This window comes from Scardinius erythrophthalmus (assembly GCF_964197995.2).
Source record: "Scardinius erythrophthalmus genome assembly, chromosome: 11".
Classification (NCBI taxonomy): domain Eukaryota; kingdom Metazoa; phylum Chordata; class Actinopteri; order Cypriniformes; family Leuciscidae; genus Scardinius; species Scardinius erythrophthalmus.
Genome location: NC_138231.1, coordinates 33,110,182 through 33,131,493, shown reverse-complemented (window position 1 = coordinate 33,131,493; position 21,312 = coordinate 33,110,182). Strand labels below are relative to the sequence as shown.

The window sequence follows — 21,312 nt, the reverse complement described above, 5'->3', positions numbered from 1 at the left end:
AAAGGGGGCAATACCAGCAACCTGTTCACCCACCTCGCATTTCGTCACTATACAGAGAAGTTGTAATTATATTGCTAGTCCTGAAATGGGAAATGTTACATTAACCTGTTAACTGCTGACACCTTTCTGTGTTTTGTTATATTTACAGGCTTTTAGTCCAAAAGTATGCTCATTTGGATAATTCTCAGTCTCAATGCTTTCATAGTGATGAGGGCTCAGGCTTTCAATGTGCTAGATCTTCAGTAGTGCTCTCGCTGCAGGACACAATCAAGATGCTCCTTGCTAGGTTGACTTTGGACCTACCTCCTCCTGTTTGGGGCTTTCAAACCTCTTGCATCATCCGGTTGCATGGCCGGAGGACTTGCAGATACCTAGCTGTCCTGACTTTACCGAAGTGGTCTTCTCTGTATTTCCCTCGGCTCCCTCATCCAGGCTGAATTGAGTAGCGTGCACACTGACAGCAATTACCGAAGCCCAGGAGGACTCTGTAGCTTGCCTCCTGTAGTGCCATGTATTTCTTCCCTAGTGGTATATCCAGATGAAGCCCTGAAACATGAACTCCGCTGCCCCGGATGCCTTTACATCATTCAACTTCACAACAGTGTAGACGGGGGCAATCTTACAGGCTACTGCAGCAAGATACTCAACTTGGCTTGTCATCAAGAGGAGAGGTATCCCACACTCGGATTAGGCCACCAACTCACCCTATGCCTACAAACTCTCCATACTGTTGCTAGTGTTTTAGGGTCTGTGGGGGGACACATTTCAACCTCTCATTTACATCATTGGAGAGGTATTACAGACAACAAGCGGCTTCTCGACACACTTGAGAAAGGCTATTGTCTACAGTTCTGTCGCAGACCCCTAGCAACACCCATATCTGTCCTACAGTGATCCAGGATCCTCGTCAGACCCTTGCCCTATCGATGGAGGTCCAAAACCTGTTGGAGAAGAGTGCGATAGAGCCAGTAGCCCCCCAACCCAGGGGATTCCACTCAAAATATTTTTTAGACCAGAAGAAAGATGGGAGCTTCAGGCACTTCCTGGACCTCAGATGCTTAAACAAGAGCCTCAAGCATCGTCCTTTCCTCATGTTATGGACTGTAGATGTCAGACATGCGATCGAACTTGGAATGTGGTTCACCTTTAGGGACTTGAGGGATGCATATTTTCATATACGCATTGCCCCACACCACAGAAGGTTCCTTTAATTTATGTTTCAGGGCAGGACATATCAGTTCATGTCGTTACCTTGGACTTGAGGGTAAACCTTCAGAAAAGCACCCTAACCTGACACCAGTCAGTGTGTTTTCTGGGCATGTACTTGGACACCAGGTCAATGAGAGTCCCCCTCAAAGATGGCAGAAACCAGGTACTGCAGAGGACCTTAGCAAGGTTCCAGGTTCATTGTAAGCTTCCCTTTTTCAGCTTCCTACAACTGGCAGGCCTTCTCACAGCGACCTCATCGGTTATCCAGCAGGGCCTTTTGCATCTTCGTCCATTCCAATGGACAATACCACAGTGGTATTTTTAATCAACCACCAGGGAGGCACGAGGTCCCTACACTGTTTCCAGTTGAGGAGAGTGCTTCTATTGTGAGCAAACAAACACTTCCTGACAGTCAGAGAAGCACACATTCCCAGTTGATGCAACAGTGTGTTACTTACCTGTTTGGAACCGAAACCAGGGAAATGGTGTCTGCAGAAGGAGGTTGTCCGGTCTTTCTGGAAGACTTACGGAACAGCAGCCGTGAACCTCTTTTCCAACAAGGCAACGACACATTGCCTGATGTGGTTCTCGGCACAAGAGGAAAAAGGATTGCTAGGGCAGGATGTCCTGGCCCACGAATGGCCAGACCTCCTTCTCTATGCCTTTCCCCCTATTCCGCTCTTCTAGTCCATCCTGAGGCTTGTACAGGAGAAGCACCACAGACTTATTCTAGTGGCCCCCGGTTGGCCATCCATGCCTTGGTTCAGCCTCCTATTAACTCTCAAAACTGGTCCACCTCAGCCACTGCCAGCTTGGATTGATCTGCTTTCACAGATGGACAGGGCATTTGCATCCTTCTCTGGACAGGTTGAAACCGTGTGTCTGGCCTCTGGGGTTGAGAGGACACTCTCTAAATGTTCAACAGGAGTAAGGAACACAGTCATGAGTGCTAGGGCCTCTTCACCACGTCACACTTATGCCGATTAATGGAAACAGTTTGTTGCATGGTGTGCAGAGCGGACTCTCAGCCCAATCGATTGCCATATCAGCAAAGTGTTGGACTTTCTGTAGTACTTATTGGACGCTGGACATTTTCCAGCCACTCTTAATGTGTTTTTGTCAGCCTAATGGGATCCTATGGGGCCGGTATCAATCGGTGCAAATAGGCTAGTGGTGGCTTTTCTTGAAGGAGCTATGTGGCTTAAACCACCAGCATGGGTAGTGTATACCCAGTGGTGTTGTACAGTCTGTGTTCAGCACCCTAGGAGCCGATGGATCAAGCAGATATTAGAAATCTTTCTATGAAAACTGCTTTACTTTTAGCCATCACATCAACCAGAAGGGTCATAGAGTTATCGAATATATATAAGCCAAGGACGGACAAAAATTGTTCGGATATTGCGCAATCAAAAACAAATGTGCAAATGTCTCTACTGCTTGTTTACAAAAAGAGCACAAACTGCCAATCTCTACATATTTAAAAGATTATATTTGATGGGGTACATTTTATGTAATATTTTGTTGAAAAGTGATTTACCTGTTGGGAGATAGAAAAGCCAATGATAATGTCACCCTCAGGCACCTCCCAGGACACGGTTGCTGAATCAGCTCTCAGGTGCATGACCGACACATTAACCGGAGCAGGTGGACGGTCTAGAAACACAGGATAGACATTAAAATAACTTTGAATCTTTGAGCCATAATAATTTATATAACCTGTTAGGCTTTATTGCCCACTTATACTATGGTTGCGTCAGAAAGCTTAAAAATTTTGCTTTTGGAGGACGCATTCCAAGGTAAGAAGACATCAATTGATTGTTTGATTGCAATGTTAGCTTCACCTCCTGACTCCTGAGATACTTCATCTGATTGATTTTTGAAGACAGCATAGATGTATCCTTCACTCCCTTTGATATCCCACAATCCTGTGCGTTCCATTCTGTGACAGTTGAGCTAAAAAAATAGATGGCATCTGAAAGTTGCGGTTGGTGGTCAGTTTGTGTGTAATGTTTTTTTGACCAACTTTTTCCACTTTTGATGTCATTTCTAGCGAGAAATTAGAATTGTAGTAAAAATATATTCGATTAGTTATCACCAAAGCTCTCTCTATTTTGTCTTAGATCATTAAACCATTATGTTGCCACAGAAGTCCAAAATCAGTTTTGTGAGGTTTCTTCATCCCCAAACGCTGCCTGCAAAGTCATTGCCTGAGAGGGCAGCGACGCAACAAGTCAGCTGCCTAAGATTTTGGACGCAGCCTATGTTATAAACTGTGGAGTGATAATAATAGAAATCATTGGCTTTGTAAGCCCAACTCAATCGGCCCAATGGAGGCACCCGGTCAGCGAGTGAAGGTCTCTGCGCGTTACTGTCCTTCCTCGTGGCAAAATAATTTGATTAAATTAAATACATTTTTTCATATGTATTACCTCGTTATTTCATCTGACTCCATAAATGAAAAGGTTTTAATGATATCTGTGCATCATTAAATGTGAACGAATGTTTGACTATTCTTTTTAACTTTTTACTGAAAATAATGTTAGAGTCAGATAGAATAAAATCAAATGTTTACAATTTATTATGTCAGGTAAATGTATCATGCCAATTACATAATAAGTTCAAAGATAATCAATACATCAAATGCTCTGGAAACAAAGAGAAAAGATGCAAACCTGACATTAGAAAGTACATGATGCTAAGAGTCTCGGCCACTCTCAGCATCACGGGCTGATCTCGGTCACAAAATCGCGCAGAGCCTTCTTCAGCATCTCCCTAAATACTCAGACCAAGGCAGAAACCTCTTTTCAAATGTAAACACGAGTTCACAGTGGCAATTTGCATTAATCACCATCCCAGACTTACTGGGGACAGGAGCTGATTTACATGGGGGCACACCAACAGCAGTTAACAAGATATCTCTAAACTCTCCACACCTTATTACCTTTTTGAGGTAATACTTATCGGATCAAAAAACCGCCCACAAAACCTCTCACAATACAACTTTAACATAGTAGGGTGTCCTGTTACTTTATCCTCTACAGTAAAAGACCTGGGTGTTATATTAGATTGTAACTTGTCTTTTGAAAATCATATTTCATATGTTACAAAAACAGCATTTTTTCACCTTAGAAATATTGCTAAATTACGTAACATGCTATCTGTCTCTGATGCAGAAAAGCTAGTTCATGCATTCATGACCTCGAGACTAGATTACTGTAATGCTTTATTAGCTGGTTGTCCTGCATCCTCAATAAACAAGCTACAGTTAGTCCAAAATGCCGCCGCTAGAGTTCTTACTAGATCAAGAAAGTTTGACCATATAACACCAATTTTATCATCACTACATTGGTTACCTATAAAGTTCCGTATTAATTACAAGGTATTGCTACTGACTTATAAAGCCCTAAACGGCTTAGCTCCAGTTTATTTAACGGATCTTCTATCGCCCTATAATCCATCGTGCTCTTTAAGATCACTAAATTCGAGGCTTCTGGTCATACCTAGGATATCCAGATCCACCAAAGGAGGGAGAGCATTTTCACATTTAGCACCAAAACTCTGGAATAGCCTTCCTGATACTGTTCGTTGCTCAGATTCGCTCTCCCAGTTTAAAACTAGATTAAAGACGCATCTCTTCAGCCAGGCATTCATATAATATTTTAATCTTACAGTTAAATCCGGTCTCTACTTCATAAACGCCAGAGGAGAACTGGCCCCCGACTGAGCCTGGGTTCTCCCAAGGTTTTTTTTTCTCCATTAGGTCACCTAATGGAGTTTTTCGGTTCCTTGCCACTGTTGCCTTTGGCTTGCTCAGTTGGGGATACTTAATTTGATTAATCGATTCAACAGTGCTATTGATCTGCATTACCAAACGTGGATGTTTTACACCAGAAACAAACACTGATGTACTATTTTATTTAATACTGTGAAGCTGCTTTGATACAATCTGTATTGTGAAAAGCGCTATATAAATAAAGTTGACTTGACTTGACTTGACTTGACTTTTTGGTTTACTTCTGTGGGAATGAGACATTTGTACCAGTCGCACTGAGACATTTCAAATGATACCAAACATGTATAATACTGTATGATAATTGTTCATAATTAAACCATATAGATTTTTGGGTGAATTCAGGTAGGGTTGGGTGAAGGGAATGATGTGTAAATTAGTAGGTGATCAATTCAAGTGTGATCGTGTCTCGAATGGGGATGGTAATATAGCAAGAGAGTTCAAATGTTAATTTCCTTTGTTTTCTCAGAGAGTAGCCCTCTCTTCCAGTTCTTCCAGTTTCTCCAGTCTTACAGCTGCCATACTTAAACTGGTATACTGTTATAACATTTCCACTCTAATCTTAGTGCAGAGACAAGTAGAGCGAAGAAATATTTTCAAGAAAACCTCCAAAGCAATAACCTACTGTCAAACAAAAGTCATGACTCATGGACCAGCTATTATACCTTCCCATGAAAACACAACAATAATCTACAGGTCTGAAATATGTTGCTGTGCACTGTTTTTATTTGCTGTCCTTTTATAGACTGTCTGAGTCGCTTGCCAAGAAAGCTTTCCAATCTGACCAATCAGATTTGGGAAGGAAAACATTCTCTCTATGGCTCTATCTCTTCTTACCAGCTTGCTCTCTGAGGGTCTACAGCTCTCTCTAAAAGCAAACCTGGTACTTACAGATGTTTTATGCAAAGCTACAGTACATTCCTTTTTTCTTAATGTCAGTACAACCCTCCTGAGCAACATGTTTAAATTGGGATATTTAAAAGTTGTTTGGGTCCATTATGCTGTTTGCTATATTACCAATTAACCACTTCATTTGTGATTAAATGAGGCGACAAAGTAACTGTATCTAAATCAGATTGACCGTGTCAAAAACACCAGGGATCAGCCAGGTTTCATAAAAACTCAAAGAAATGGAAAGTGTTCTCTTCAAGACAACATGTTTTATTGAAATTGCTTTCTGAAATTGATTGAATCCAGCACATATTATCCTATATGGGACTTTTATGCAGGACCTTTTTTTAATTCAGCTCAGCTCTAGGGTGCTCGATCATGATTTAGGAAGCAATAAACAAGCTAATTAGTCAAAAAAAAAACAAGGAGAACAATGACAGATTCAATAGTCAAGCACATGCCTCTGTCGCTGTGGTGAAAATAGAAAGGCAGTGAACTAGACTGAACCGCGAGAGCATTTTCTAGCATCTCTTCTGAGCAGTGCTCTAATGGACTTTATGTGTTCGTGTGGGCGATTGCAAAAAGGGGAAGGGGTGTTTTTTTGTTCCTGCACCGAAACCAATGCAATAACATCAACAATAACATATACAGACTCTTAGCTAAGTTACATAACAGCTGTTTTGAAATAAGTTGTGGCTCGTTGCACAACGATTCTGTTCCAGATCTGTATGATGCATCTTTCCCAGAGGTCCACAAAATTAACAGGCACTTTAAAAGAGTAGTAGAGTACAAAATAATGCTTAAAAATCATACAAACACTCATATTTCTTATGATCAATAATAAAATAGTATAAATATAAATAATTAAAATTTTATACAATAGATTTATTTGAAAAATATGACAAAACAAAACATTGGTATTTGTACCTTTAATGCTTTAAATGGACCATTGAACATCAAAGTGTAATGTATTTGTGGAAAGTGCCAACAAAAAAAGCAAGCATCTAGGACAATATAAGTTAAGCAGAGGAGCTTGGATCTGCATTCGTCATTAATCTGCTTTTCTCCAGAGCTAACCATCGGCAACAAAACCCATAATGCATCACAAAGCTGAATGATCACTCTCAGTATCAGAGGCCATCCTTAAAAATATTCTTGTTTGCCGTAACCCGACCGACCCTGTCAATTTAGTACCGACCCAATTATTTATTTATTTCCCCTTTTAGTCCGACCGACTTGCCGGTTGTAAACTTGCGTTAAGACCGACCAATTTTTTTTTAACTCTTCAAACAACTAATACAAATGCAATAAAATAATATTAGTTATTAAGTATTGTGAATATAAATTGCTTAGACATACATACAAACATAAGCTACGTTCTTTCTTTTAAATAAAAACTCATGGCGCGTCATTATGTTTACACCAGGTTTACGCATGTCACACTACGGCCTGCAGGCTAAGATCGCTCCGTTTCATTCACTGTCAATGGTTCGCGCTTGGTAATGATGGCTGCGGCTTTACTCTAAAGATTATTTCATTTTTATATGTTGTTGAATATGGTTTATTAAAAAATAAACATGTGAAAGCGTGTTATATAGGCTACATGTCATGTTTTAGTCAGTAATGACGACGCTACTGCAACACGCATCGCCGCAGATGAGAAGCTAAGCATCAACGTGCTATCGCAAATCAAAGTGAAAGTAAGTCGCAGACGCTTAACACACGATCATCTTTATTAAATGTAAAGAAACGAAATGATCTTACCAGGGCTGTTTCCGCTTTCTCTTATTGCGGGCTTTGATTCAGAAATTTTAGCTGTTGACCAATAAAATAATAACTGTTGCTTTCGGTGCACTGCATTAAATCTGCATATAGCGGGAATTGAAGATCGGTTATATCCGCAAAAAAACAACAACACACATCTATGTAACCAGGTGTAAATAATTGAATCGTTTTGATCAATCAGATTGCAATCCGATCTGAGAAAACGCAAAGTGGCCTGGTGTAAACAGCCCCTAGACATCGGTGAAAAATGTTCTCTCAAGACCCCCCCGACCCCGATTTTTTTTTATTATTAAAAAAATATACTTTTTTATATTATTTTTTATATATATAAAAAAATAAAGACCTACCTACCGACCCTTTTTTTCTTTTTTTTTGCTGTTACTGCAAACCAAAATATTTTTAAGGATGGCCAGACTGATAATCAATGTCCTGTATTGACGCCCTAGGAGGTCACTAGTATGGCAGCACTCCTTTCCATGCAACTATGATCATCATACACAATGGGGGTCAGGGCTGATTATGCTGGTCTTCCTTGCCCTCAGCAATAGCTGTGTAAATTGGATGTAGAGAAGTCTGACTCCAGCTCTGCGCCATGGATAATAATTTAGAGGAAGGAGAGGGCCACCTCGGTGAAGGCTGACTTGCACAGCTGACAAAGCGTCTATAGGTCACATGCATCAAATCTTCCATTTTAATGAGTCTCCAGGTTTGCAGCTACATCATTGTTTTTGTGCAATTCTTATTATGAAGCTCTACATCTACACTAGCGGAGGATGCATATGTTATATAAGATATTTATACAATGTCACACATGCAAAGAGGCCGCGAGTCAGACTGGAACGTGGACAAGGGAAGTATAGTTTCGGCTGTTGGCAAATAACAGAACAGCACAATTGTGAGAATTAACAAGTCAATGCTGAGTCTCATTTTAGACTATATTGCAAGCTACTTTGTTTGCTTCATGAATGAAAATAATTTCAAACAAACCTATAGCTGTCTTGTAACTGAGGAGCGGTCTTTTGTACCTGAATGAATCAGCTGTGTTGAATGAATCGGTTCATTGAATAATTCAGTCACTCACTCAAAGTTCCTGAATAAAAACCTGCTTTCTAACCATTTTTTTAAAAAAAATTTTATTAATCACTCACTCATAAAGATGTCCCCGTAATGAATCGCTGAGAAATCGCCCGGTACTTTTGGAATGCTGCTCAACTAATCAGATCCGAGAGCCAGAACTAACTATCGTTTAAAAATATTTTCTGCATCCAAACAATTTACAGACACATTTGTCAGATAATAGAAGGGCTAAAAAATATTGTTTTTGTCCATTTGTGTAAGATGAAATCACTGTTATAGTGTGTTTTTACAGGAACTAAAAGCAGGTCCAATTTCATTCCACCAGTCCAGCAGATTGCTCAATGAAGTGAAAAATGAAAGATTTTCATAAACATATATAATGATAGAACATATGCAGGGGTCATTTCTGCCACATCAACAATTGTATTTGCACCTCAGAGTCTGTTAAATTACATCTCATGATTATGACTGGTGATTTGTCACAGAAAGCAGCAAATATTTGAACATTCAACAAAATGTCCCACTGACTAAGAGTCCATTCTAGTAACAGTGCAGTTTGATGCCAAATGAATGTACAGAATGTACTAATGGCATAATGGATTGCCTTATATATATATATATATATATATATATATATATATATATATATATATATATATATATATATATATATATATATATATATATATATATACACAGTGCTATGCATAAGTTTAGACACCCATGCTAAAGTTGACTAAAAAGAGGAATAAAAAATCATCTTTTGGAAATTGAACTTAATGCCTTAATTTAAAAAATTAGGAAAAATCCAACCTTTAAGGACACCAATTTTCTTTGTGAATGAATAATGTATCATAAATAAATAAATGTTCTTCCTTAAAATGCAGGGTGCATAAGTTTGGACACCCCTATGTTAAATTCCCATAGAGGCAGGCAGATTTTTATTTTTAAAGGCCAGTTACTTCATGGATCCAGGATACTATGCATCCTGATAAAGTTCCCTTGGCCTTTGGAATTAAAATAGCCCCACATCATCACATAGCCTTCACCATACCGAGAGATTGGCATGGAGTACTTTCCATAAGATCATCTCTCAATGCAAATCAAACCAGCTATTAGGCTAACTGAAATAAAACCATGCCAATCTCTAGGTATGGTGAAGGCTATGTGATGATGTGGGGCTATTTTAATTCCAAAGGCCAAGGGAACTTTATCAGGATGCATAGTATCCTGGATCCATGAAGTAACTGTAAAAATAAAAATAAAAATTTTCCTGCCTCTATGGGAATTTAACATAGGGGTGTCCAAACTTATGCACCCTGCATTTTAAGGAAGAACATTTATTTATTTACGATACATTATTCATTCACAAAGAAAATTGGTGTCCTTAAAGGTTGGATTTTTCCTGTTTTTTTTAATTAAGGCATTAAGTTCAATTTCCAAAAGATGATTTTGTATTCCTCTTTTTAGTCAACTTTAGTATGGGTGTCTAAACTTATGCATAGCACTGTATATATATATGAAGAGTTCAGATGCAAAAAAGTGCCATCTGAAATTTTCTTCTAGAATGATCATTTTTATCAAGCTTGTATATTTAAGTTCAGTAAATTCACTTAAATGGCAATGAAAATTACCTATTAATTGTCATTTAAGTGAAATTACTGAACTTAAATATACAAGCTTGATAAAAATGATCATTCTAGAAGAAAATTTCAGATTGCACTAAGAGGCTTTTGCATCTGAACTCTTCATTATATATATATATATATATATATATATATATATATATATATATATATATATATATATATATATATATATATATATATATAATATATATATATATATATATATATAATGTCACACATGCATTTTTTTTTTTTTTTTTTTTTTTACTTAATATAATGAACTTTTTCACTGTCTGGGAAAAGGTAGTTCTAATTAAATAATTAATCAGGTTTTATGTAATTTTAGTGACATTTACCTCACTCTTCCCCCGCAAGAGCTCATTGTCCTTGAAGTAATAGAGGTTGAGAGTAGCTTCAAATTGTGATACATGGCCAGGCATAAGCTCTTTAGTGATGAGGAAAGTAATTGTTTAGATAAAGGAAGACTTTTTGAGTTTTGGTGGTCTGGTCAGCATTTGCAATGTATTATCTCACTGCCTGAATAAAATTAAATTGTCATTATTTACCCACCCCAACTCATTCCTTATTTTTCCAATGCATTACACATCTCTAAGGTTTTGTTCATTGATTTATTCTGCTAAGCTACAAAAACACTATATTATATTATATTATATTATATTATATTATATTATATTATATTATATTATATTATATTATATTATATTATATTATATTATATCTTAAATCTTGAATAAATCAGCTCTCACTTTTGTTGTAAGGAAAACGGAAGCTCAAAAATGTTGTAGTATATCTCATTTTGCATTAAAAAAATTAATACTGGAAAGCAAAGAGTGAGAATATAACAACAAAATCATAATTTTTAAATGTTTTAAAGTCATATGTTGCAGCAAACATATGGAAGATATCAGTCTTTGGTAACTACTGTTGTCTATATCCTTCCTAAAATATATGTCAGACGTTGAAGTATCTTGCACTGCAAAAGTTGATGAATATACTGATGCAAGCTTTGCTTACTTTCATTAGTACCTAACAAGAAGTGATTTATATATGTATAGCGCTAATAAAGCCTAGACCCTCATAAAACCAAAATACATTTTATGCAAAATAAGTCTCACTCTCAAGCACAAGTCAGATGCACTCAAATATTTTACATAACAGAAAGAGGAGAGCAGGTCACCTTGGGTAATACACTGAGCATACAGTTAAAAAGCAAGAGGCCACATGAGATACAGACATCCTGTCAGAGTAATCCACATGAAACAGGCACATACTGTAGCAGCATTTCAGCTGGACTTCATGACTGAGAGTAGACACAGGCAATTCCAAAAGCACCTTCAAAGAAACCTTCCACAAATCCACATGCAAGTTCAACTACAATCCACAAGTATATTAAAGCAGAATAAACATGTGTTCACAGAGTCAGCAGCATTTAAATAGCATCAAGGCAGAATTTTGCGTGGCTTTGATCCAGCTAGCTAAAAATACACATTTAGGCTGCAAAAAAACCTGGATTGCTTTTTCCTCCTTTTTTCATTAAATGTTAAGTCCTCCCAACTGTTTAAACTGCAAATGTGTAAATTGATTCCTTCAGCTTTCTTATCCAAATTAAGGATTTAAAAGAATCCTCTTGCGGCATCAGAGGTCTGTTAGGTGAATGCAATAAAGAGAACACATCACAAAGTCATTTGTCTTTACCACATAAATGCGGCATCTCTCTCACACGTCTCTGTCCAACATGTTACCTAATGCTCTAATGACCTTCAGGCATGCAATGAATTCTGGAAAGGGATTAGTTCTTCATGATAGATTTTGTCAAATGTTGTGCTGTCTGATCCTTTCAGGGTAGACAACGCACTCACAGATGGAGCTGTAGGGTGTTCTATCAACACAAAGCCGTAGAGGGAGCGCGTCTCAGCCTCAGGGGAGAACTGCACTTTCCCAGCAGAGTGAGATGTCACCAGAACACCCCACACTTCAACAGTCATTGGGTTTTCCAAGGACAAGATGGAGAACTCAGGCATAGGATATTTTGCAAGAGCAACATGATTGTAATTATGCCGTTTATACATACAGGTATATCCACCTTATTTTTGAAGTCAGAGGTAACTTGAATATGCAAGGGTTCCAGTGTCATCCACTTCTGGTTATTTTAGCTGTAGGCTACAAAAACAGTTTGCAATTTCAAGCAGCATAACAAGCTGGGTTTTTTTTTTTGACACCAGGAGCCTCGTCCATTCAAGTTCCCAAGTAGCCGCGCACTCTTACGTTAAAAATTAGGTGAACAACAGCTAATGAATGTGAGGTCTCGCACATTCACAGAAAATATCGTACTCTGTTGTTGCAAAATAAGGTGGATAAACACTTTTTTCACACAAGTTTTGGTTTCGGTTTCAGTTTTTGGCAGTTTTGCCTGCCTGTGTTCTCTAGTTAAATTCCTTGTTAATTGGTTTCACGCACCTGTTTCACTTCAGTTGACTACCCTCCCTCTGTACTTAATGAGTTCTTTTTGTTCATCATTCGGTCTCGTCAATGTTAACGTATACCATCCTTCTTTATTCTCCTGTATAGTAAATAAAGATTGTTCCATGACAGTCAGTTACTTACTTTTTTCAGTTACTTTTTTTTTTACTTTTTTCTGCCACATGTCTCTTAACACACAATAAAGGCGTTTAATTCCTGAATGAATGAATCAGTGGGTTTGAAAGATTCAGTTGAATGAATGATTCAATGACTCACTCATAAGGAGTCGTAACAAAAATTATATTGAGTAACTTACATTTTTGATAGTATATTGGTATGTCTGATTTGCTTCATTAATGAAAATACTTCCAAACAAACCCAGACGGGCGCATCTCAGAGCAACATGCAGTAGTGGTGTTTCAGCGTTGTACTTCTAAAGATGGTCACTTGTTGCCATGCTGGCGTAATCATGAAACCTTCAAAAAGAATCGCTGAAAAATCCCCACCACTAAACCACAAACCATCGGAGTATCAAACCACAAATTTGTACAACGTCGAGGGTACAATTTTTGCATATCTTCTGACAGTCAATGATTATTAATTAAATTAAAAATATATTTTGGCCTTGTAGTATAATATGTTGTTTTCTATTAGATCTAAAGAAATGTGTCCTACATTTTATGTTTCTTTTTAATTTCATTTTAATGTCCTTATTTTAAGGCAAAGCACTTTTCAAAGACACATATTAGAGTCAAAATAGTTAATACTTATGTCATTGTGTGGAAATGTTGAAAGCCTTTTGCATAGTCTCTTATTATAATGAGTTTGAAATATGAGTGGTTTCACATTAACATGTTTCATGTAGATTATTGTCTGTGAGCTATCAAAAAACAAACTATTCAAATCAATAATCTCATTTATTATAAATACAATAAATCGATTGATTATTTTCATAATTACACATTGACATATGAATCAAGTGTTTTTTAAACATGTACATAGTTCATTTGTTAATATTGCATGTTCTGTGTCTACCCAAAAATATCAAACTGTACATGACTTCCACTTTATGGACAAATACCTACGATTACTAATGAGATCACACAGTCATGCCTCCCTGCTCCACCATATCACCTGTGCACTAGTACCACCTCATTTCCATCTGACAATGACGACCCTAGCTAAGAAAACTCATTGCAGGCTCTAGCAGTGATCCGTGAACACTTCGCCTCCCTGGGTCTGCAAGAGATGGAATTGGACAGTGTGGCAGTTTAAGGTCAATGTAATTGGTGACCACAGTCCACCAGGTCTGGCCTGCCGATGCAATTCTCGTCACCTCAGCACGGGCCAGATGAGGTGTTGGATGTCGGACAATTTTTTGCAGGCAGCCAATTTCAGCACAAATACTCTGGAATTACACGACATGGCCAGAAGTATTAGAACACAAACACCACACCCATATCTATGCTTGTTGAACATCTGATGGAAAGGTTTTCCATCCAGACAAAATAGCATCAGGTCCGTTCTGTCTGGCTCACAGTTGCTGTTTCAATTTGTCCTAATGGTGGTCATTGGGGTTCAGGTCTGCATTTCACATTTTTCTATTTCACCAGCATCAAATTTAGTCTTGATCTAACGTGACTTTAACCGAAAGTGAATTTGCTGTAGGTATTTTGAGCAGTGCAGTGCTCTGGATGACACTAACTAACTCATTTCAGGTGTCTGTTGTCAAGGTACAGACACCAACTCTGCAAAGAAGCTGTTCTGGATCATAAACTAGGATAGATTTCAGGCTGCATGATCATAATTTCTCACATATAGCTCTCTTTAAACTGAATCAAGTGCAGTACATCTATTGTGCTGTATTTGCATCGGACACGACAGTCCGCATGCTTTTGTATTGAGACTCTGCGCTTATGTTAAACGCATGAGTGTAAAGGTTATTTAGTGTTATATGCACTTTTTAATATGGGGTTGTTGAGAATGAATATTGCACTATTCGGTTATGTTTTCTCTGACAGGTGTAATCTATTTTGCAAAAGGAGAGGCGTCCTGGATTCAAAGGAGCAACTTTCAGCACTGGAAGTGTTCATATTTCAGACAGAAACACTGTGCTTGTGAGAAGAGAAGCACCAACTGCTGCCTTATCAAAGCTACCACAAAATCCCAGGTGACTCAATGAGGAAAAAAGGGAGAGGATTAGAAACATACCGGAAAAGATTTTCCTGACATGCTTCCATGCCTTCAATTGCATGCATGAAAATTCAACTAAATTTCTAGAGGAATACAAGAAAAGCTATTTTGTAAAAAATATGATACAATATTTAAGCTTTTGTGTAGCTTAAACAGTAAAGGTGCTAGCAATGCCAAATTCATGGGTTTGATTCCCAGGGAACACATGAACTTCTAAAATGCATACTGAATGCAATGTAAGTTGTTTTGGATAAAATGCATACATGTCAACAGCGACATTATAAAATAAAAAATACTCAATGCAAATCAAAGTAGGCATTAGTTCATTATCTGTAAAACACAATGAACTACTTGTTTTTAATTAATCTTTAATTTAACCAATGCAATAGTGTCACAGAACACAACTGCAGCTCAGTGGTTGATTTCTATGCTTATCCTGACCAGAATTTTATGGGGCATTATAATCTCTTGATATAATCAAACTAATATTTTACATAGCATAGCACCACTCATCTTAAAAGTACAACAACTACTTGGCAGGAATATGCTGAGGATTTAAACTGTTTTTAGTCTCTCTATCAATATCTTAACCAAAGCACAATTTGGTCAGCATGTTAACATCTGTATTTGTCTACGCCATATTAAAATGATGCAAAATAATGGAGATCATTGTTATCTCGAGGTATCTTTCGTTTTAAATTTAAATTTTAACAATTTATGTAACCTATTTCATGGCATGATTTTGCACAAAGACCCAAGCACAGAGGATCCAAGCAAGCCAGCAATGGTTCAGTTAACATTATTTGAAGAAGCACAATTGTACCCATTCAATACAAGACAGAACACTGATTATCAGACAAATGTTTCATAGTAAGAATAAACTTACTTGCTCCCACCAGAAACATTTCACTACCGAAGAGCAACAGTCCGACTGAGTTAACAAGGACAAGAATGCGAGCCATATCTCCACAAATGTCAAAGAATCCAAATGAATCTTCTTTTGCTTCTAAACAGCTTTGTTTATAGCAACATTATAAATGATTATGTATTCATCCAAATAAACACATCTTAAATAAAGTACAGTAAAAATCTCAGGATGGGCATCATGTTCGCAAATGCTATTAAAACACGTGCCGGAACGTCCATGTCAGCTTCAGGTATAATGCTGACTTTCCAACGACTTCCAAAATAATTCCGTCTTACTTCAAATTCATGCTCGATTTCCTCCGAAACTGCAGGTTAGCGTCCAGTTCAATCTCAGGTTCGGAGGTGTTCAGATCTACCGCTCGTTCATGTCAGTGTTGATCTTGATCTTGAGCGAGAGCGAGAGCGAGCGCGAGGCGATCAGCACCACGGTCAGCTCCAGCGCTGATGCGCGCGAACACGAGCCAGAGAGACCGCAGATATATTCATTTATGAATGCGCGCGCATCAAGACAAAGTGGAGATACCAGTGTAGCTACATTCCTGGTGTGCACTTCACCGAACACCTGTAAAGTATCTGAAAATGCAAAGTAAGAGGCCTCCGGCGCTTTGACCTTCACAAAAGTCTTTGCAGTAAAGTTCAATATGCTAAATATCAGTGTTGACGGTACAACCGTCTGACAAAATTAAACTTTAGAGAGTGGCATGGTTGCTCTGCAATGATTTTTAGCCTTCTATCTTAATGGGAAGATTTTCAAAGGTCAATGCAGCACGGTTGCCTCTATGCATTTTCAGGTACAACAGAAATCTTCTAGAACTATAAAATTAGCTTAATGTTAAAAATCATATGCAGTTTGTCAGTGATTTACTGAATATGCTCCACTCCTACTATATGACAATAAAGCCCATTGTTGCATTTTTCTATACATTTTGAGGGATGTAATCTCTATACTGTATTCCACATTAGATTTGTACTTGGAAAATGACTAAATTTGGTCCAAAAGGAATAGTGTCAGTAAACTATGAATATATACGACTTCAACAATCTATTATGTGAACTTCTTACCCTTGTTTAGTAAAAACAAAATTTCTTATTTAAATGATTTTAATTTTGTTACAGATTGGCTTTTAGAGTTAATACATCATCTCTATTTCCTTCTCCTTTATCAGCTATCCAACTATCAATCCAAACATGTTCTCTATAAATGCTAAGGCATAACTCATTCATGTGACAGTCTGATATCCTCCTCAGCCTCTGCTTATGTCATAAACACATAAACGGTATGAAGGCTAAACATTCCAGACAGACCCTCAGGTTTACCCTGAGTTCATATATGACTGTATAGGTGCAATGGTAGAATCTAACATAGTGTATTTGGTTGAATGCAATAGTCGTTCTTTGTGCAGTTATGAATGCGCACGCATGTAGTTTCAATGAAAGCTATTCAGAAGGCTGCAATTACAACTGAATATTTTGCAGCGATTTTAATGCATAGCCTTCACATTAAGTACATTTAGAGATCATTTTACAAGACTGCTTTGATATTATTCTAAGAATATTTTACAATGTTCTGCTGTGCTTTTAAAGACAGATTGCAGGTCCTTACATGGAACGAAGGTCTTTAATATCCTTTAGACACCTGTGGAGCAGAAGACTGTAATCATACTGCAAGTAATTTGTCTCTTTTCAAAGGCACAACAGGAGATACATTTCAAACTGTATGTGGTTTCTTTTTATCGTCTATCTATCTATCTATCTATCTATCTATCTATCTATCTATCTATCTATCTATCTATCTATCTATCTATTTATTTTCCACACTCATATTCCACAGGCTCTTTGAAATATGCTTTACCGGTACCTGAACATTGTATAGAATGATTTGGATGATTGAGGTTATAATAGAAGTAAGAATAATCAGAGAAGCTGATTTTCTCTGCAATTGTGAAACACTTGGAAAAGCACATTTCATCTGGCATTACTTCAAAAGACAGAAATGAATTAGTAAATTCAGAATTGGATGGCATTCTGCATTTATAATGGACTCACCTAAGAGTTGAATTGGATATGTGTCTCCAACAGCCTTCACTTTCCAAATTGCATATTACGTACACAAATGAACCTAAAATATATCAAGGACAAAAGACTGTTATATTTTAGCAGTACATTGGATGTATGTTGTTTTTGTTTTATTTATAAATTATAAGTGCTTTGTGGAGAGAATAATAAATCTACATTGAGTTTATTTGAGCTACAAATTATAGTAAATAAACAATAGCTTTTTCAATATCATGATAAAGTAAGATTCCAATCAGGTTAGTCTTGAAATAGCTTTATGACAAATACAGTAACTCATCTTTGTACTTTAAACCAGAGGGAATAGCAAAAGCAGTGACCGTCTCATCATTATAAATTATGATTATACTAGCCAGGTAAATTTGCTTTTAGGCTGTGGGATGTAGAACTGAAGATGAATGTACATACTGTACATTCAATGAAAAGCTGTAGAAATGCTATTTCAAGTTGCTTTTAGTTCAAAATGAAAATGTTTCCAAAATCAATGGGATTGAGAAAGTAAAAAATGCTTCACAACAGTCTTCTCTATTTGTTTGGTAAACATAAAAGAATAAGCACGTACAGCTATTGATTTTTGCTGCAACAGGCTCTCTAGAGCTTTCTAATTGTTTCTGCGAGAGGGAGAGAGAGACCAAGGCCAATTCCATCACCACAAAGGACAGTATTCTAGGTCACAGAAACATTAATATTTATGTGAGGATGTTTCTCCTATAGATTAATATTAGTCATCCACTGTCCTGACTCTGCAATAGTTTACGCTCTAGGGATCTGCAGTGTTGCTGTGTATATTTAAAAGGCTCTCATTTTAATTGAATTTCAATCAGGAACTTCTCTTTAATATTCTTACTTGACTAAAATTAATCTATTGGAAAGGAATGAATTTATTGAAAAGGAAACCACAAAAAGGCTGATTTGAACCTGCATCATCTGCGCGAGCACCATTCATGCCTGGATATTTTCTGAGTTTTAAAATCAACATAAAAAGCTGTTCGCAAACCCATTTTACTTGTCTAATATATTTCAGAGTGAAAGAGAATTTTGTTCATTGAGGATAAAAATTAGGAGTTAATTGTCAAAGATAAGATCATAAATGTGCACAAAGAAATTAAATTGCGTCATTTTTGATTTCATGTTGAAGTTTCCTTTTCAATATGCAACTGTTTTACACATTGGGGGAAAACCACACCAGAACATTCTTAATGTGAAGGCCAAAATAATGAAGGTAATTTGCAAGATGTGTTATTCAAGAAATGACACGCTATTTTAAAATGGGTACTTTTGCAAGGCACTGCATTAGTCATGAAACAAAGGCAGCGTTTGGTCAGTTTAGTCAGGTTTCTTGTAGGCAAGAGGAGAATACCCACCTGGGTGCATTTTTAGAATGGGACCAAAAAAATCAGATTTTATTCCTCATTACTTCCTTACTGTTTTGTATTCATAACACTCTCTTTCCACTGAGTAGCCTACAGGAAGGAGGGAGTGACTGTGAGGGGAATATTTTGGTCTTCGATCGGGGTGTGCAAAGTCAACCTAAGGACAGAGGTTACTCAAACTCATGTAACAAAAGACCCTTTTGGATGTTGCTGCTACAGTCCCTGTTCATTTGTGTAAAACATGTTTGCCCGTATCTTTTTGTTTTGTTGTTCTCAATGGCCTCGACTACCCTGCATGTTAGTAATTTAGACAATGTTATATACAGTAGAGACATCATGACATAAGAGTATTTCTGTTTGTAAGGCAGTACTAAAGGGAAGTCAGAGGCCCTGAAGTGAACTTTAACAGAACAGGCAAAGAATTGTGGAGCAAAATGTTGACTCAAGTTCACAGACAGACCACAAGCCTTGAGCTACATGTGTTTGATACAGAGATAATAGGGATAGTTCACCTAAAAATGAAAAATAATTTTCAAAAAAAAATTATACTCACCCTCAGTAGTTCCAAAATCGTACGACGTGTTGAATAACGAGCTGTTGTTGTTTCACTACAGTTATAGTTAATGAGGACTGGAGCGTTCCAACTTCCAAGCTTAAAAAAATATGAAAATGTGTCATAAAGTTGGTCAGTGATGCGTTGTAAGTCTTCTTAAGTATGATACATTTGTGTGACAAACTGAAGATGACATCTTGACCCTTAATTGCCCCCACTTCACAAGGAAGGGAGAAGTAACGATGTTTGAATCTTTTCAATGAATCGGTTGATCCATTTCACGAAACCATTCGAGCACGAATCGTACTGACTCTGATTCAACTCAATAATTCAATAAACAGTAGATAAGATTATCATTGAATAACAGTTTATAAATTATTATAAAACCAAAATATTGCTTAGTTCTTCAAACAAAACTATCTTATGGCTTCAGAAGACTTTTATGGGGCTATTGATTTTTTATTTTATTTTTTTAAGCTTGAAAGCTTTAGTCTCAAATTCGCCTTCGTCTAAAATAATTTTTCTACAGAAGAAAAAATATACATGGATTCGGAACGACATGAGGGTGAAAAAACGATGACAGAATTTACATTGTTTGTCTTGAAGTAGCCTAAATTGTGAAATGGGAGAGGGTGAAATTTCTTAAAGAACACATTACACAGTACATGCCATGGGGTAGCCTACATGAGAATATTGTTATATAGATATAGAATAATGAAGTCTGAGTGAAAGAGGCAAGAGCTGACTGTTAGTTTTGCCTCAGACAGTCTGTGTCAGTATCCAAATAAGAGATATTGAGACTAACTGATGGCAGATATTGAGACTAACTGAAAGCAGATGATTTATCAAGCAAGTTTCAAAAGAAAAGTGCAGCGTTTGACCAGAGATATATAAATTATGTCGTCAAATAATGTGATCTGGCACATTATCAGAGGCTACAGATGTTAAATGCTACAAGTAGGCTAACACAAAATCATTTTTGTGCTTGACTACCCCTAGTGGAAATGTCTGAGACAGACTGAAAGAGGAAACGTGTAGGTGCATCAACTTCATTAACACTCATCATTTCAAGTTCCAGGCCAGCCACCAAAAAGATGGAACATTTTCTGACTGAGGTTATTATATCTTTTCTAATTCAGACTTCAAAAACACTCAAAATCCAATAGAATTCCAATGACTATACTTCATGCAAAAGCTTTCAAACTGACTAAAATCAGCATATTCTTTAGGATGCCAGTCTGAAAGGTCTATAGCCTTCAAACAACCAGTGTTATTTTGGTATCATTGAGATACTATTAAAGGGGTTGAATTAATTTGACTTTAATTTTGTTA

The 21,312-nt window shown here is 37.2% G+C and overlaps 1 protein-coding gene across 2 annotated transcripts in view; it reads right to left on the bottom strand.

Moving 5' to 3' along the window:
- Positions 1 to 20,241, bottom strand: part of fndc4a (fibronectin type III domain containing 4a) — a 33,775-nt gene extending 13,534 nt beyond the window's left edge. Inside the window, exons 1-3 of one of the 2 annotated variants that reach the window (XM_081379358.1) lie at positions 19,981 to 20,241; positions 18,028 to 18,100; positions 2,747 to 2,862 (exon numbers count right to left, since the gene is read on the bottom strand). In XM_081379358.1, coding sequence (XP_081235484.1) covers positions 2,747 to 2,830 — 84 coding nt within the window. In that variant the 5' untranslated portion in view covers positions 2,831 to 2,862; positions 18,028 to 18,100; positions 19,981 to 20,241. The remainder of the gene's footprint in view (positions 1 to 2,746; positions 2,863 to 18,027; positions 18,101 to 19,980) is intronic. The other variant, XM_081379359.1, reaches the window with a different exon arrangement.
- Between the last annotated feature and the right edge of the window lie 1,071 nt (positions 20,242 to 21,312).